The 19,549-nt window shown below is 36.2% G+C and overlaps 1 protein-coding gene across 2 annotated transcripts in view; it reads left to right on the forward strand.

The window, feature by feature from the left end:
* The window catches only part of Polr1A (RNA polymerase I subunit RpI1), a 29,405-nt gene extending 9,862 nt beyond the window's left edge, over positions 1 to 19,543 (forward strand). For both annotated transcript variants that reach the window (XM_069327731.1, XM_045738130.2), the window contains exons 9-29: positions 198 to 389; positions 3,124 to 3,819; positions 4,273 to 4,446; positions 5,679 to 5,837; positions 6,090 to 6,247; positions 6,951 to 7,032; positions 8,078 to 8,278; positions 8,862 to 8,990; positions 9,272 to 9,439; positions 9,900 to 10,084; positions 10,338 to 10,581; positions 10,944 to 11,022; positions 11,566 to 11,708; positions 14,011 to 14,228; positions 14,403 to 14,577; positions 15,269 to 15,430; positions 15,754 to 15,903; positions 17,091 to 17,255; positions 18,531 to 18,677; positions 19,073 to 19,229; positions 19,392 to 19,543. In XM_069327731.1, coding sequence (XP_069183832.1) covers positions 198 to 389; positions 3,124 to 3,819; positions 4,273 to 4,446; positions 5,679 to 5,837; positions 6,090 to 6,247; positions 6,951 to 7,032; positions 8,078 to 8,278; positions 8,862 to 8,990; positions 9,272 to 9,439; positions 9,900 to 10,084; positions 10,338 to 10,581; positions 10,944 to 11,022; positions 11,566 to 11,708; positions 14,011 to 14,228; positions 14,403 to 14,577; positions 15,269 to 15,430; positions 15,754 to 15,903; positions 17,091 to 17,255; positions 18,531 to 18,677; positions 19,073 to 19,229; positions 19,392 to 19,495 — 3,888 coding nt within the window. In that variant the 3' untranslated portion in view covers positions 19,496 to 19,543. The remainder of the gene's footprint in view (positions 1 to 197; positions 390 to 3,123; positions 3,820 to 4,272; positions 4,447 to 5,678; positions 5,838 to 6,089; positions 6,248 to 6,950; positions 7,033 to 8,077; positions 8,279 to 8,861; positions 8,991 to 9,271; positions 9,440 to 9,899; positions 10,085 to 10,337; positions 10,582 to 10,943; positions 11,023 to 11,565; positions 11,709 to 14,010; positions 14,229 to 14,402; positions 14,578 to 15,268; positions 15,431 to 15,753; positions 15,904 to 17,090; positions 17,256 to 18,530; positions 18,678 to 19,072; positions 19,230 to 19,391) is intronic.
* Positions 19,544 to 19,549: the final 6 nt, after the last annotated feature.

The following is a 19,549-nucleotide window of genomic DNA, read 5'->3' on the forward strand; positions in this document are numbered from 1 at the left end:
AAATCACCAGTTACTATCCAAGATCAACAGTGGTTAATGAAAAATACAGATAGGTAACCAAACTTAATACTAGTCACCTGAAAATAAATAATATTATTTATAAATCCAAAATAATTTTGGATTTTTTAGTTATATGCCATGGATGACATAATTTGTTGGTTTTGTATAGTTTATATTATGATGCTTTTTTATTCTAGGTAATAGAGACGAAGCGAGGTCTTATTCGACAGAATTTGATGGGTAAGCGTGTGAATTACTCTGCACGCTCGGTGGCTGCACCTGATCCACTCTTAGCGGTTGATGAAGTAGGAGTACCCATGGACTTTGCTATTAAACTTTCATATCCAGTTCCTGTTACTCCGTGGAATGTAGAAGCACTGAGACGTCTTGTGAGTACCTGTTGCATGCTATATCATGTCTTCAACTATTTTTCCAATTTTTTTATGATTGGGTATTTATTAACACAATATAACAATTAATTAATATGTTGATAGGATGCATGTTTGTTTTCCACCATCAGCTGAATATATGTTGTGTTGACATGTTCAAAATCATTTGTTGAAACCCTTTTCAATAAATGTATGGTGAAACATTCTAAAATAGCTTTTAGCCACAAGGTATCCATGTAAAATATGATGGAAAATATGGTATCTAAAAGCAAACATGAACTTTTTCTGAGCTCACTATGTTATTGGGAAGGATCATGCAGTCATACAGGATGTCGTATGGTGCCATGGGAATCATTCAAATTGACCCTGTCAGGTTATGTAAGGTGCTATGAAGCTATTGCAGAATCTTGAGATTATCTTGAGTTGATTTCGGGGCTTTAGTGTCCCCGCGGCCCGGTCCTCGACCAGGCCTCCACCCCTAGGAAGCAGCCCGTGACAGCTGACTAACTCCCAGGTACCTATTTACTGCTAGGTAACAGAATGTTACTAAATGAATGGATACAGCCAAGAATGACAGATTTAAGGATCATTCATGAACTTGTATCTTAAAGCCCCTCCTCTTCCCTTTCACTGATATTACAATGTGACTTTGAAAGACAAGTTTTGTTTTGATAATATTCCCTATAGTTCTGGTACCAAAATATCACCATGCCAGATTGTTTCAGGATTTTTAGTCAATTAATACAGCTGATCTTATCAAATGATTATATTCATAAAGGTGCTTTCATATTTAGTCACTTCATTAGTGTCTCTTTGTTTGCTGTTTCAGTACTAGGTCCAGTGTATTATCTCCCTTGATAATGTACTGTAATTTACCATTTGAGAAGGTAGTCTCTATTCCAAAAAGGTTTTTCTTTAAATCATTTCTGGTATTATTTGTCTAATTTATTTTGCCAAAATTCGAGTCACCTATGATGAATCATAATTATTCCTGGTTGCTCTATATATTTGTGTCCATACATGCCTCCCATAATTACTGTCTAGGTTTGGTGGCCTACGTTTCTATTATTATAATTAGCCTATCATTAATTTCATTCAGTTCCGTCTGAACTGTTTCTGCATGCGTGTTTGTGTGGATTTCCTATTTGACACTACATACAGGCATACCTCAGAATAAGAGTTTAATCCGTTCCTGGAGACGCCTCGCCTTCCGAAAACTCGCATTCCGAAGTTAATTTCCCCATAAGAAATAAAGGGAAATAAAGGGAAATGAATTAATCCGTTCCTGACTACCCCAAAAACCCCACATCAAACTAAATTTTTATACCTAATTTACCTAATTCATCTAAATAAACCTACAAAACTGTGTTCCAGTTATTACTTACCTTACTGTCGAGTGCTGTAGGCGTATGGAAGATGGTGAGGAGGGGGGAGGAGGAGAGGAGTTACTGTTTGGAAGGGGAGTCCCCTTCCATAATCACATCACATAACCCCATGCCTTGTAACACTATGGATACCACTTCTCTTTCTAAATTTTTCAAACCAGCCCCTGCTTGCCTTAAACTCTTTCTTATCTGCATCACTCGTTGCAGGGGTATTCTTTAGAAGGTCTTCGTGCAACACCCTGGCTTTCTCACAAATAATGGCCTCCGAAACACTATCACCCCTCAACTCCTTGTCGTGTATCCAAATTAATAACAACTTTTCCACTTCTTCAAGTATTTGTGCCGTTAATGTTCTTACTCCTTTTGCCACTTTAGCACCCATAATCTTATTTTTCTTCTTAAGTATAGTGCATATTGTTGATGTGGCTTTGTTGTACTGCCTACAAAGTTCAACAACACGTGTACCGTTCTCATGCTTCCGAATGATCTCTTGTTTCTCCTCTATTGTCATCCTCACAGGAGCTTTCTGGCCTTTATCCTTACCACTGGCTTTCTTGGGACCCATGGTGAGATATATAATAACAAATTGTATAGACAAATCACCAAAAATCCAACAAAACACTGAAAATCCGCGAGAAGAATTGATGTGGGGGTAGTCACTGAGCGCCAGACAATAATAAACTGAGGGGCGGCGGGGCGGAGGGGCGACGAACGCGCTAGGTCGGCTGTACGCGTATCAACAAACTCGCGTCCAAACTCGCCTCCCGAAGTAACCCTCGCCTTCTGAGACAAATTTTTGGAGTAAATACACCTCGCCTTCCGAAAATCTCGCATACAGGGACAATCGCATTCCGAGGTACCACTGTATACAATTTTCTCTGAAAAATAGTGCAACTTTCCCTCCTTGTCTAATTTGTCAGTTAGTGTGAAGCATTTTTCTCTCTTAAGTTAATGTTGTAATAATATGCATTGTTATATGTGCATACATAATCATATATACATACATACGTAATTCAGTATAGGTTAAGCCTGGCCTCAGGCTGGGCTTGGGGAGTAGAAGAACTTCCAGAACCCCATCAAGCAGGTATACAAAGTGAACTAAACTCATCCATTTTATATATAATACTCCTCTTCTTTTGTGTGTAGCAAACCTTTAGGCTGCTATGACTATGTTGACGTCTCTCCTTGTTCTCAGTGCCGTACTATTTAGAGAATACTTCTACTTCCCAGCATGGGAAGTTACATTATAGCCATTCACCTTATTTATACAACTTTTTTTAGTAGGTTATGACTGGTTTCTTGTCTTTTTATACTGAGTAATTATTAATTGATTTCTTATTTTACTCTAGGTAAAGAATGGTCCTCTTAAATATCCAGGAGCAGTAGCGGTGGAAGATGAAATGGGTAGACGACAACATCTCAGAGTCAATGATGAAAATCAGTGGAATGCAATTGCAAAGCAGCTCATCACTTCAGCAGATGGTGGCATACAGAAAGTCAATGAATCCAAGATTGTATATCGGCATTTACAGGATGGAGATTATGTTTTAATGAATCGTCAGCCAACTCTCCATCGTCCAAGCATACAAGCTCACCGTGCTCGTGTAATGCCAAATGACCGAGTTCTTCGTATGCCATATGCGAACTGCAAGGCATACAATGCAGATTTTGATGGTGATGAATTAAATTTACACTTTCCACAGAATGAGTTAGCTCGGAGTGAAGCCCATCACCTTATAACTACACACAATCAGTACCTCACACCAAAGGATGGATCTCCACTTGCAGGGCTGATTCAGGACTGTGTTGTAGCAAGTGTTATGCTCACTATGCGTGGGAAATTTTTTTCAAAGGAGGATTACCAGCAGTTGGTTTACACAGGGCTGTCTGATCATAAGGAGAGGATTAAAACACTTCCTCCTGCTATTATAAAACCCAAGGAGCTGTGGTCTGGCAAGCAGGTTATCTCAAGTCTGCTACACAACATCATTCCACATAACATGGCTCTACCATCTTTCACATTCAAGACTTCTGTTAAAGTAGATGTAAGAGTTGTTGCTTTGTCAGTTTCTTAGAAGGGAAAACATTAGTTGATAATTCACACAAATACTTCCAGCCTTAGCACTGTGAATGGGCAACTGACTTGCCAAGTAGTTAGATCATAAAACAGTATCTGAATATGTAGGCCAGCGTCCTCAACCAAGGATTTGTGGAACCCAAAGGTAATTAGGGTAGTTATGATGGTTATAAATAAGCTAATTCTAATCATATGTAAATGTATTTTTGAGTCATTTTTGTGTTTAATTTTTCTCATTTAACCAGTATCAAGAACAAGATAGAAATTGTCTTTCAGTTGACAATGAAATCCGTGTGTGCTTTTCTAATGTACAACCCAGAATTATTTCAAGAGCACAAAGGTTGAGAAACAGTGATGTAGGTCATAGATTTACAAAGAGAACCATTTCTCTACAGAATAACTAGTTTTACTTTTTTTTTAGATGTGGCAAACTGATAAATCAAGAGAATGGAAAGCAGGTGGACTCCCAGAGAAGAGGCGTGAAACTATGACAGATTCTGATTTTGTTATACGTGATGGAGAATTGCTCTCGGGTGTTATAGATAAGAGTGCAATTGGATCCACAAGTCATGGACTCGTACATACCTGTTATGATGTAAGTTGGTCCCTGTTAATTGAGCTGTTTATATCTACTCTAAAGAGAAGTTCTGAAAGGGAAATGAAATACTGTTCACATTATTCATAATTCAAGTTTAAGGATATAGAATGTAGATGTTGGTAACTAGAATGGTTGTGCGCATTATAATATTTGATTAAAGTAAGGATCTAAGAGAACTTGGTTTAGAAAGTATGGCTCGACGTTAACATGAAAGGCATCTCTCTGAGCACGAGCCATTCGGTTGCATCCTAAGGTATGATCCACTGTACGCTCTAAAGAATGATCAGGCAGTCAGGCAGGTAATATTCTTGACATCGATGCCTCTGGGAACTTTTCAAATGGTCCCTTCCCAAAGACATTTTAATTTTAGTCTTGAAGGAGCACCTAAATATAATGTAATGTATCAAAAGAAATCCATGCACATGTTTGGCTAACAACAGTAAACTGGCTGCTACTTTCTTGGTACTAAGTAATAAGAATATCTAGATAGAATGGTGTTTTTGAGATGCCAGTACAGTACTTTTCCTTGTGAATTTTGAACATAAATATAAAAAGTAAGGCTCCAAGTAAACATGAAAGGCACCTTTCTGAGTATGAGCCATCGAGAAGCCTGTGTGTGAATTTTGAACCTGTAGGTATCAAGTGGGTATCACTTTAGTAATATTGCCTAATAATGTAGTATTAAAAGGAAGGTAGGTATTATTATAGTTGATATGTATTTATATTGATATCCTTTTACAAATGGTTGATAGCGTTAGCTGATGGAGCCCTGACACCAGGTATTAGGCTTGGTCACCACCTTCACCAGGGATGAAGAGTGGACCAGTACAGTACAGTAAGAAAAGAACATTAAAATAACATAAGAGTGGTATTAACTATATGCAAGGATTAATGAAAAACACAGATTGTTAAAGCCCTCCTCCCCCTCCCTTCAATTATTATTATTTTGAAATTAACAATTCTGAAAATGCAAAATTAAGGTAGCAATATAATAATTTCCTAATTTATTTGTTAGGCTGTAGTGAAATTGTGATAATGAGGGTCTGCATAACAAGGGATGACTCTTTATACTCAGTTCAGCAATAAAAAGTTCAGCATTCAAATTATTGTACTTAAAAATTTGTTGTTTATGTAATGCCATTTGTAATTTGATTATGTAACTGTGTTTTTATGTTGGTAACCTCACTGTATTTTTTAATTATTGTACTAATGTAACAAGCATTTTCCAGCTATATGGTGGAAGTATTGCTTCAAAACTACTGACCTCCATCAACCGTCTGTGTGTGTACTATCTCAAGTGGGCTGGCCATTCCATCAGCGTAAAAGAGTTCATTACACCAGCCCGTGTTAGTGCCAGACGTAGAGCATCCCTGGCTCATCTTGTTAAGGTATCAAGACACTCGCTTGGTAGTGGTTTTCTATTTGGTTTCATTCTCTTAATTAAAAAGGATGAATATTTCTGGAGGTCTTCATAAGTTCTTCTATTTCTTGATGATTTTATGCACATTGCATTTGAATGTTAATGACATAAAATAGAATATTTGTTAAGACTTTCAATTATTTTCGTATTATATCTTGCGTAGTCTTAATTTGTTTATAATGAAAACTAAAAGTGATTATTCTCCACCCAATGTGAACAGAGAGCTCCTAGTGAAGTGAGCAGAAAGCTAGGCATCGCAGAAGAAACACTTGAGGACTATTATGAAAAGTCTCACATGTACAACAATGAGAAGGACATGGCAGCTATTGATGCTGCTTACACATCTGTTCTTGGTCCTGCTACATCTGAAGTCACCAGGTAAACAATAGAGAGCTGTTGACCATGGTGTAGCAGTGTGAATGTGAGGGACAATGTAGAGGGGTATTGAACATGTCATTTATTATTCATTGTAGAGAGAATTGTACACTGGGCTATCTGAAACTGCTTTTACAGTGTCATTTTCTGCCAGATGGCTTTCTGGCAATACCGGCATTAGCTCACTGGCCGCGTACAATATATATATATTTTTATTTTTCAAATTTTCACATGTTGTCATTTCTAGCATGTTTTCACTTAAGCTCAATTTTGATAACAAATTAAGAACATGTTGATGTATACTTTACTATATCTTAAAACAGTACTGTACTGCTGTACATATTATTGTATTGCAAATTCACATTCCTCCATTTTGCAATGTGAGTGGAGAAGTCTGATGGTTCTACTTAAAAGGCATCTTTGCTGAGTAGCAAAGTACTTGGTTACTACCACAAGAGTTAAGAAACAAGTAAGTTTGTAGAGGAATTGAGTAATAGGAATGAGGAAATGCATAACACATACTTAAGTGTTTTTAATATGTGGATATTACAAAGAACATATTTGATGGAATTTTTGTGTGAATGAAATCTGCTACTTGGTGATAGACAATGTTGAAAGCTTAATATATTGAATGTATTGTATATTTTATAATCTATATATATATAGTAATCTTTTAATTCTATTATGTAAACTTTACGTATGGCAGAGAAAACGAGCAAGGACTGTTGCGGCGTAGTCTGGATAATCACATGAGAATGATGGTAGACACTGGAGCCAAGGGCTCAAAGGTAAGTTTGATGATTGGAAAAGTTTACACTATGGAAAAATCACAATGCTACTAAGCATTTTTTAGTGAAATGTACATTTCAGTACATACTTGCAGTGCACAATTGTGAACTAAAAGATGAAGTAGGGCAATGTCTGGGCTAGCAAAACACCACCAGATTATGATTCAAACACTATATAGGGTCTCGTTGTGTGCCAAGTCATGAAATGATTTCACAACTAATGGCTGTTGAAAAATGTAGTTAAAAATTACCTTTCACTGAGGTGTTCTGGATATAGAGCACCTTAATGAATATAATACAGACTATATTTTAATGTAGTTTTTCCACCTTAGAATAGCTTGCTATCTTCCCAGTTAATAAGATTTTTCATATTTTTTTTTAAATAACCTTTACAGCAATCATATCAGCTGTTCTAAAGATAATAAATACTATTCTCTCGAGTTTGGATATGCACGTCTCTTCATATTTCTCCTACATAAACCAAATGAATCATTGCATAGTGCACTGTAGGCCAGAGGTTGTCAGTCAAGGTGCTGTTAATATATACCAAGGATGCTGTAGAAATACAGATAATATTAAACAGTAGCATTAGAGGCAATATCTTTGGAAAAATCCAGGGAAGATAATATTTCACTTGTAACAAGCAGCTAAGTAGTCTGTAAACTACTTTATATTTGTGATTTATAAGTTTAGAACTATTTAGTCTCTTTAGTAAATGTAAGTTCAGTAATGAGATAATGTGTAGAATGTAGAGTACTTTCTGTCATCAGTCATTTATAAAACAAACTTGGAAATAATGGGAACAATAAATGTATCTTACAAAATTAGGTTTCTGTAACATAGCATTGTTCTCATTTGACACGTTTAATATCGATTCAAGTCGTATTATATTTTCTTCACCACCTTGTTGTTTTTCCATGAATAATGTTTCTCAGTTTTAATGTACGGTCTCTTCATATAGCACGTAGAGATAAGAGGTGGGGGCTTATACTTGTGATAAACAGTGTTTTGCAATATAAAATACTGTATTCTGTGTTTTTTACAGGTAAACATGAACCAGATGGCATCTTTATTTGGTTCTGTAGCTATTGATGGCAAAAGGATGCCTCTCAGCATTACTGGTAAATCCCTTCCCTCCTTCAAAGCATATGATCTTAATCCACGTGCAGGAGGCTACATACCAAATCGCTTCATGACTGGCATCGATCCTCAGTCATATTTTTTCCTGTGCATTGTGGGGCGTGATGTAAGTCAACCTCTGCTTATAGTTTTGTTTAGGAGTGCTATTATTAATGAACATTGCACTTGTGTTAAACTCATACATTAATTTCCTGATTAACTTATTAATGTTTTCTGTAGCTGTCCTACCGAGGTGGAGGGGGAGCCATCTTAGTGATATAGCTACAGGGAACCACTGAGACTTACCAGAAAGAGGTGTTTCATTACATTCAAAGTTGACTTTTTCTAACATGACAATTTACAGTAACCTAGACTGTTCTTTGACTTTAGCCACTTTTTAACTTTCAAACTGCTTCTCTCCTAAGCATTTCTTTCTTCTTAGTACCTCTCATTTCTTCCCTGTGGTGAAGGACTTTGGCAAGAAGAGAATGATCTTTGACTTGTCAGGGGACCAGTGCCTACATCCTATGTATGATCTGCTTAACCATCATGGATGTGGTTTTCCAAGTGATTTCAAGTCGTATTAGGTTTATTGTCCAGCTATTACCAATTAATATTACAATAATATTTATATGATGCATTCTTAAATATATGTTGTGTATTTATATTTGCAGTACTGTACAGTGTATATTTGTTTTCTTCTTCAACAGAGTTTGCAGCACACTGCTGTAAAGACTGCAGACAGTGGCTATCTACAGCGTTGTCTTATCAAACATCTTGAGGGCATTCATGTAAAATATGACATGACTGTTCGTAACAGTGATGGTCTTGTTCTGCAGGTAAACATTCATGCCTTTACATTGCTTGTTTGTCATAAAGTAGAGTCTTCTCAATAATTGTAACTTCACATACATAACCATTCATTTTGTGTTCTTGTATTAAATAATTTTGTAATAATTACCATTCTTCAACATACAGCACAGTGAATTATTGCGTAATTCTATGGTAAGGCCCTGGTCAATCTAGGAGGGACCAAAACATCGTCGTTTCTTCATTTTTTGACGTCTAGTTTGGATTTCATATTGGTACAGTATTTGTTATATTTTTTTTTTTATTCCAGTTTGATTATGGTGAAGATGGATTAGATGTTACCAAGGTACCATTCCTGAAAAACCCAGAAACTTTACACGTACTAGTGACTAACTACAGCCGACTCCTTACTGACCGATCCCTGTCTATTGCCAAGTCTGTTGGAGATAAAGAACTAGTTGATGCATACACAGAGAAGGTGTGTTTTTATATATTGTAAAAGGTTCCTCACTGCTACTCTTAATTAGTTAACTGATATGTCTAAGGAAACCCATGCTTTCAAACTTTAAAATTTTAAATTAAAGTTTTTTATTTTTTTTTGTTAAGAGTCTGAGAAAAATATGAATACTTATTTTGCATAAATGCTCTGTGGAAATTTCTTATTAAAGGGGAAATAAGAAATAATATGCAGATTTGAAATTTCCATGAAATAATAAATTGTATTATACATTACTTAAAATAGTACTGTACTGTACATTCATATCTAATTAATAGTTGTTACAGCCTGTGTATGGCTGAGGGTTTAATAAGCCCTCAGTAGGTAGGCAGGAAGTGTGTCTTAGACTGAGTACATAACTACCTGATGTATATTTATTTATTTACTTTGAACAAGAAATGGGCCCCGTCTAACATTATACTGTATTGCCTTATATTTCAAGTTAAGGAAATGGCACAAGAAAAACAGGAAAAGACACAGTGCTCGTCGTAGTGGTTTCCTCAAGTTCAGCAAGAAAATGAGAAATGCCGTTGAAAGCAGTGGCTTCAGTGCAGCCACTGGCCGAGCCAATTCCTCCCAAGAACTTCAAGATATGTGGCATAATCTGACATCTGAAGAAAAGGAAAAGTTAGTGTTTGACATATTAATTATCTTAGGATGACACCACTACCATCCTGCTACCTCCTCTATTTCTTTTTACATTCCCCACTGCCGGCATATATATTATAATTCTTATTTCGGCTGGATTTATATCTTTAAGAATATTTCATAATATTAATTATAGTGAGATACAACTTATATAGGACGCTGGTGATTTCTATTGTAACAAATCAAACAAGATAAATATCTACAGTACTTACTTATGTTATTCTAACATCAGGTACAGCAAGAATTGTCAAAGATGTCCAGACCCAGCTAATTCAGTGTTTTCTGGTGCCTCCAATCTTGGTGTAGTGTCTGAAGCTTTAGATGATCTGATCAACTCCTACTATGATGAGATGTACTCAAAGCACTCGCCACAGCTGCAGAAGCTGACACGGGAGCAGGTGGCCACAACAGTACACATGAAGGCTCTTATTTCCAAGGTGGATCCAGGAGAAGCAGTGGGAGCTTTATGTGCACAGGTGCAGTCAGAGATATGTTTAATACCTTTCAAATTGTATTTTCCTTATAATATCATTCTTTTGCATACATAGCAGAAGCTTTCCTAGATTGGTATATTATCATCTCCATCGTCATTACCCTAGTTCTCACTTCCAGCTGGTAGGAATTAATATTTGGTTTAAAGAACTAGATATAATTTTAATTTCTTTAGTAGGTATAATTTATGTAAATTTAAAATGTATGTATAGTATAAAGTATTAAATTTTGGATGTAGATGATTTTCATGATTGTATACTGAGGGTTCAAAACATCTTCAGAATATTGTCAAAGTAAGATTTTTTTTTTTTTTAGGGCCTGTGTTAATTGTTTGTCACTTTTTCAGGCTATTGGTGAACCATTGACACAGATGACTCTAAACACATTTCACTTTGCTGGAAGGGATGAACTTAATGTTACATTGGGTTAGTAACTTTGTGTTCTTAGACTTGGTAATATTCATGGGTCAGTTATAAAAACTATTTTTATGTTATTAAGAAAATAGTTATAAATGTCAGACTACAATTTGTCATTTGGCCCTTTGACACGCTTCTAAAAAAACCTCACAACTCAAAAATATATAAAAGGTTATTTATGAGCTAATATTTACGCTTACATTTTGCCTTGTGTTCGAGATTAACTCAAGAACAAAGTGACAATGATTATCTCTTTTTACAAATACAGGCAACTTGTACAAATTTGTAATTTTTTAATTTTGTTTTTCTTGAGGGTCATTCCTTTGAAAAATTCACATGTACTCAAATGCCATGTAGTAAATATACAATATTGTATATGGAGGATTTATATTTTACTGTATTTTGTAATATTGTTTGCATTGAGATAATCTAACATAAGAAATTGAAGATAATTTTCTCTATTACCTGTGATCAAAACTATTTAATACAGTAGCTGTTCTCTTATACTAGTTGAATGAGAATTTTAATATAATTATTTCTCTTGTCTTTCAGGTGTACCTCGTATGACTGAAATTTTAAGAACAGCCTCCGAACGAATATCCACTCCGATCATGGAAGTACCATTTCACAAGCACATTAGCAGAAGTGTAGCTGAAGCCCTACGCATCAGGCTCTCAGAAGTATCTTTGCTTACAGTGAGTAACAGCTGTTTTGCTAAATGTCAACATGATTTCCTGGGGTAGTCTAAGTGGCTCCCTGCTGAGTCATGTACCCCCCATATGCCTCATGGAGAACACAGTATGTCAGGCTTTATTCACCTGTTCATCCACTAGAACAAAAGTGGAAGTCTTCAAGAAAAAATTGGACCTTTTTATTTTTTCTGCAAAAAGTGTTAGACCAACTGGGCTGTAGTGGATGTGTGTGTGTGGGGGGGGGGGGGAGGGCCCTCACGGTGTCTTCCTGTTGCTATTTCAGAGATTGCTCCATTCTACAACTCATCAGTTGCAGGAGCTCTGTTTGGCCTACCAGAGATTAGAGCCATAACCTGGCCTCCCTCACGGAGTCTAAGGGAGCAAATGACATTCCTCCATTTTAATAGGAAAGCATCCAGAAAGTTAGTGAAGGTTCACAGTTAACTGCTGGGTTCACAAGACTTGAAGCCGTGAAATGGCTAAACAGCTTCCCAAGTGATACAAATGAAACAAAGTAATTCATTTGAAACCAGCTCCATACTGTTAGTACTGATTACCGCCACCAGGCAGACCAGGGTTCAGTCCTCCATCAACTCATTGATCAGTTGTGTTGCCTAGTGCATCAAAGCTAAGTGCTGACCATCCTAGGACTTGTCCTGTGGGGGCCTTTTACTTGTACTTGTCTAGTTGTGCTCGCAGTGGTTAAGCTTCTGACCTTTGGTCCCAACTCCCAACTGTCAGGGTACAGTACTACTGGTGTACAGGTTCCAGAACCTATTGGGTTATTTAATATCTACATTTGAAAATGTATCATTCCATTTGTTAACTACTTTTGACATTGACAAATTTATTTCTAATGACTGTGGTTTATTTGAGTACTCAATTTACACTTGTGTCCTCTTGTGTGAGAACCACCCATGTTAAATAATGTCTATCTACCTTATCAGTTCCCCTAAGAATTTCATATGTGGTAATCATGTCTCCTCTAATTCTTGTCTTTCAACAATGTGAGATTCAATTCACATAGCCTTTTCTCATAGCTCGTACCTTATAGTTCTGGAACTAGTCTGGTGGCACACCTATGAACCTTCCCCAACTTCATCTTGTACTTAACTAGGTATGAACTCCTCACTGGGGTTGCATATTCTAGGACTGGTGTGACATATAATTATCTAAATGACTCCTTCCACAAATTTCTTAGGGCAGTTTTGATGTTAGCCAACCTCACAATGCTGCTGCTGATGTTATCCTTTTTATGTGCGCTTCAGATGACAGGTTTGGTGTGATATCAATGCCTAGATCTTCCTTTGTCTGTTTTATGGATGATTTCATCTCCCATTTGGTGTCTTTAGTCAGTCTGCTGACCTTATATTAGTGTCTGACCTGCTCCCTCAACCTAGCTTCATTGCTTTACATTTACCAGAGTTAAACTATTAGCCATTTGTTATACCATACCTTCAGTTTCTTCAGTCAACTTGTAACCTCTTGCTGTCTTCCTCTGTCTCATTTCTTCACATAATTTTTGGATCATCAGCAAACATTGAGAGGAGTAAATTTATTCCCTCTGGAAGATTGTTTACGTATATGAGAAACAGGATCGGTCCAAGAACTGAATCTCGTGGGACTCTTAGTGACATCTTGCTACACTGAAATTTCACTCCTCACAGTGACTCACTGTCTTCTGTTGCTTAGATACTTCCTTATCCACTAGAGAACCTTCCCAGTTATTCCAGCCAGCTTCTCCAACTCATGCACTAGTCGGAGATGAGTCACAATAACGTTGCTGAAGATATTATGACCAAACCACACATCAGAAAATGGAGAAATGATGAATTCACTAATAGCAAATTGGTTTCTTCCTGTCATGACGAAGAAGTAAGTTGATGACGTGTGGTGTTTTGTGGTCAGAGTTGACCGCAAGTGTTTATGGCTCATTGAGGAACCGAGGAACTGCTCAGAAAGTAACGTTTTAATATTCTAATTACTCTTATTTTGTAGTTCAGAAAATTTATTTGTTTTATATTTTAACTTCAATCATAGCTAAAAAGAATTATAAGATCATTGGTCATAAAAGTTTTGAAATTAATTGCTAATTTGTTAAATGGATGTTGCTTCAAAGTTTGTAGTGCAGGAAATTCATAAATTAGTTGCATTCAGTTTTTATTTTTATGTATCATTTGTTTATTCCATATATATCCTTGTTTGTCTAAGCTGTAGTTGAATACAAATTTAAGTATCATATATTAAATAGATTTGTGTTACTGTTTTTAGAATATTTTCATTAAATATAATCCATTTATTCTAGTTAATAAATGGATTAAATGTGAATGCAGCGCTCGAGAAGAAGAGAGGTCAAACTTACCGCCGAATCAAAATCAAATTAACGTTCCTTCCTCATCATGAATATAAGCACATGTATGCTGTTAACCCATCACAAGTATTGAACTATGTTGAACTCCACTTTATACCAAAGATTTTGCTAAAGGAACTGCAAAAATCCTTTGATAAGTCACACCAACTATGGTAAGTCAATTACAATATGAGGAAGTATAACAGATAAATATGGAATTGCTGATAAAGAAGACAAGGTTTTTGAAAGCTAAATTCTAATTACATGTAAATCTATTTGCTTACTCATTTCTTATACAAGTCATATTATTGCCTTTTTCCGACATTTCAAAAGTTATGTTTTTGCAGTTCTGTTACCAGTGACCCAGATCAGATAGACGCAGGTGATGATAAAGTTAATGTTGATAATGATGGACTGGATGCTGCTGAGGAGACCATGAAGTCCAAGGCAAAACTTAAAGCCACTTATAGTAATGATAGCGAAGATGACGACGATGATGACGACGATGAAGATGGTGTAGAGGTGAAGATATTGTAATAATTTGTATTGTTATTATTTGAATTCTAGTTCATCATTCTTTACACCTGTACCTTTGCTGTTACATGTAAATGAATGCTAGAATCTCTTAATTGTTACAAACTTTGTGGCTTGGTATAACATCAAATTGTTTGGAATTGTGAAACATTTCTGTATAGTACTCATGACATTATTACTAATTACCATCTTCCTGTTTCAGTCCAATGCTAGTTGAAGGCCTCAGTCTTTACAGAACCTCTTAACTTTCTGTACTTTATTTCTTTTGTCCATGTGGTAGACAAAAGAAATCAAGTGTAGAAAGACTGAAATGCATAGAAATGTCTGTATTCAAGCTTCAGCTGTGTGAGGATTTTATATATCACTGGCTCATTCACTCACCATTTGCATAGGACAAATGCATTGGCCTATGCTTATGATTAGTTTCTTAATCATGGATATATTACTTTTGCACATATGATTAAGCTTTTCTAATTACACATAACTGGTTATCATTGGCATATTTGCAAAATAATTTATGGCTGTGTTACTCAGTTCATTTGTTTATAATTTTGTTGTACTGGAATTAATTATTATGATTCCATAAGCACAAAGGATGTTTAAATACATGCCACTGATATTTATATATACTGTATGCTTGTTCCCAAATGACTTCATAACCCTGTCATGCATTAATTAGGCTAATGAAGATGATGCAGTAGATTCTTCAAGAAAAAAGAAGAGACAGGAACAAGATTATTCAGAAAATGAGGAAGAATCGGAGGATGAGGACAATATTAGCCAAGGTGAATGTGTGTCGGAGGATGAAGGACTAGGTGAAGAAGCAGGATCAGATGAGGAGGTGAGTCAGGTGGATGTTAGTTTTTCTTAAGGCACACGTGACACCATATCCAAGTTACTGCTTACTTACATTGCCATAAATACCTTGGAAAATGCATATGGGATTTTCTCTATCAGTGATTCTCACAATTTTGGTATAATATGGACCAAATATAATTGTCAAGTTATAATTTATAACTAAACATAAGCCATAGTTAATATGTCCAACTCAAAAAATATTACATAAACAATATCTACAGACAAGTGGGTTATGGAATAAATTATTTAATTTTAATATATAGTAATAGTTTAGTAATATGTACTAAAAACAAATTTTATTAACAGCTAATGCAAGGACCCAAGGTTGAAAACATCAGAAAACGCAAAAATTGTATCACACTGCAGGAATTTATGCGCCGCAAGGCAGCCGTCTTGGGACTTAACTCTTGGATTGTTGACTATGATTTTGACCGAGATGAAGAACTGTGGTGTGAAGTGAGTATATAAAACTTAAATAATTTATCATGTCTGTTTAGAATATCAGACTATAGGCCAAGGCCCCTCAGCTGCTCCCTTGTGCCAGCACCTGGAATAGGTTGATAGGCAGCCCAGTCATGATTTAACAAAATGTTTAATTTGAAGTAGTTTAACTTAACCAGAAGTATACAAATCTAGGCAGTCCATGTAATCTGTAGAAGGTAATGCCCATTAGTTTGAGAAACACTATATTGTGGTACTTTATTTGGGATGTGTGACTGACAAAAGGAATTTGTGCAGTGAGAATTGAAAGTATATTAAGTCTGGGTAAAACAAGTGGCTGGTGCAAAAAAATCCATGGCTAATGGATAACCTGCTAGAATAGATAAAACAGGGATCTAGAATGCAAATAGAGAAATGTTAAGTACAGAGAAAGTCATTTTGCCATTTTGAATGAATGAATGAATGGATGTTAAACTTCTTCTAAAATTCACTTGAATATGTTTGACAGAAGAGGAAGGTCAGAAAAAAGTGGTTAGGCATGATGTGTTCGCACAAGAAAGTGGGGACAATGCTTGATGTAAGAGACAAGGCTGGGTGGAAACAGTTTGCAAAAAATTAATGTATTTGTATATACAGTACTGTATAAGGCAATTCTTGAGGAGCACAGTACACCTGGTTTTATGAAGCTATGAGGTGCTGCTGTAGAGAATTACTAGAGTGTGACAGTGCTTGTTTATCCATAAGTGGTAAAGATGTTTTCAATATGTAACATCTATAACCTGATTGGATTATATTATTTGCCTTTTCTCTGACTTATGAAAATTGGTAACAAGCCATTGATAATATATATGTATGTATACATTGTGTGCAGACGATGACTCAATAACTTTGCTGAAGATATGATGACCAAACAACACATCAGAAAATGGAGAATGACAACATTTCAGTCCATCGTGGCCCATTATCAAGTCACATGACTTGATAATGGTCCAGGATGGACCAAACGTCGTCGTCTCTCCATTTTCTCATGTGTGGTTTGATCATCATACACATTGATTAAAAGTACTGCACAATAATTACATTTGGATGTAAAGATGTCTTAATTTATGCACTATTATAGCTTTTATTTATCATATAATGAGTGCAATATTGGTTTCAATAAGTTTCATTTCCCATTGAACACTAATGTGCGATATTTACAGGTTACATGTATCCTACCTGTAAGTGGTGGAAACTATGACATTCCTACCATTATACGTCAGAAGTCGGAGCGAGCCTTGATCCATTATGTCCCAAATATTCGACGAGTCTTTGTCGTTGAAAAAGGGGATACATTGCTGCTGAGGACAGAAGGTGTTAATGTACTTGTAAGTACAGTATGCTGTATATGAAATTTACTGCATTTATTACTTATTTCATTTATTTACAGTTTTAAAATATAAATGAAACAAGGTCTTTAGTTTTGAAACTTTGTACCAGTTCTATAATTTTACTGACAAAACATATAGAAGTTGTACGTTGAAAAAATGACATAGGATCGTGTGATGGTTGTTTTGGGTTTCTTCAGCTTTGTCAGTGTGCTGAAGTCCCATTTTACTGTAGCATCTGGCATGAACTGGACACTAGCTATTGGCTTTCTTTTGGATTTTTTGCATTTTAGTTTCTGTGGTTCATATTTATGGAGTGTATAATGTGCTCACAGACCTCCTCTCCCAGTTTTGACAGATGAAGTGGGAGCTGGATGATGGATATGAGACTGTGATCCTTAGGTGGATCCATTTTTATCTGGATGGAACCACAAGCTTAATGTTTGTGGTCATTCCTCAATTGTAATGCTTTTGTAGTGGATGTTTTTACATCTCAACTGGCACCTTCTGGTGTGCGAAGTTTAGTTCGGCCTACCGAGGACCAGTGTGTCCTTGCAGAGGTGCAGGAAGCGGGTGAAGAAGTCCACTGGGGAAGGCACCCAGAAAGTCATGAACCAATACAGACCACTGCTGGGTTAAAACAAAAAAAAGACCAAAGCCTCACTACCCATCAAATGAATTCTCCAACAATGTAAACAATGATGACAAATCTCTCAAAACAAGAGTGTGCTCATTCAGCCCATCTCTCCTACTTGTTTTGGGAGGGAGGTAGTTCCAGGGCTCACTGGGTCAAGTCCTTAGTTCCTCTGCTGTTTAATTTTTTTGTGGGAAAAAAAAAAAGTTTGCACACTTAGGAGTATAATTTATGGAAGCATTGTCAACTTACAGATGATTAACTACATAGGGCCTGATGGCCGAGTAGACAGTGCTCGGGGGTTTGTAGTCCTAAAGGTCCGGGTTCGATCCCCGACAAAGTCGGAAACAAATGGGCAGTTTCTTTCACCCTGATGTGCCTATTCACCTAGCAGTAAATAGGTACCTGGGAGTTAGACAGCTGCTAGGGGCTGTTTCTTGGGGATGTGTATGTGTGAAAATTAGGATTAAGGACTTGCCTAAAATGCTCTGCATGCTAGTGGCTGTAGAAGAATGAAAGAACTCTTATTTATTTATTTATTTATTTATTTATTTATTTATTTATATATACAAAAGAAGAGTACCCAACACACTTGCATCTTTACCATGTGTCATTAATTGTGACGATTGTATTCTCTTCAGAAAATGTTTGAATATGAGAACCTGCTGGATGTAAACCGTCTCTACACAAACAACATACATCAGGTAGCTGGGATGTATGGTATTGAAGCTGCCGAACGTTCAATCATCAAAGAACTACGTGCTGTTCAATCTGCATATGATATTAAGGTAAACCATTTTGGCTGCTAGCATTACTAATTTCCCCTTTTGATAACTTTTCTATCTCTTGAACCATTTGACTGTTTAGCCAGCTGTCTTAAATTGCTGGCTGCACAGCTGACTAGCCAGCTATTTGGATTGCTGTCTAACCATCTATCCAGCCAACTGGCTACCACAGCTGTTAACCTTTCTAATGCCTCCAGTGCTGGAGGAATATTACCTCTGACTTCCAAGTAACTTTTATGATTGTGCAGGTATTGTTTGTCCTATTGCCTGACTGAATTTATGAGCAGTTTTGACATGCTGGATGGTAATACCCATGGGAATGTCAGACAGCTGCTTTTCACAAACTTTAATCATGTTTGTTTAAATTAGGGAAATATTAATCACTTTCCTCTTTTCAGGTTGACTTTCGCCACTTATCTCTCCTTGCCGACTACTTTACATGCGAAGGTGTATACAAGGCTTGCTCCCGGTATGCTCTAGCTTCTTGCCTTTCTCCACTACAAAAGATGTCTTTTGAAACTTCCATTCCATTCCTTAAAACAGCTATTTTAAGAGGTGAGTAGTAGCTTGATAAAAAATGGTTGAAATATTTAATAGTATAATATAATTCTTGCCACGGCTACAGAAAAAAATCTACAAACTATAATACCATCCATTCTGAATTCAATATAAAATAATTGTGAAGCAGACATTCAGTGCATTGTTCTTATCTTTCAGGAGAAGAAGACCGTATGGCTTCGCCATCTGCAAATGTTGCTCTTGGACAACCAGTTAAATTAGGCACAAATTCTATGCATACATTAGAAGTTATTAGATTTTAATTTTGCAATATATTTCTGTAAATTATACAATTACAAGCATACAGATTTTTGCGT

Source organism: Procambarus clarkii, chromosome 20, assembly GCF_040958095.1.
Source record: "Procambarus clarkii isolate CNS0578487 chromosome 20, FALCON_Pclarkii_2.0, whole genome shotgun sequence".
NCBI lineage: Eukaryota > Metazoa > Arthropoda > Malacostraca > Decapoda > Cambaridae > Procambarus > Procambarus clarkii.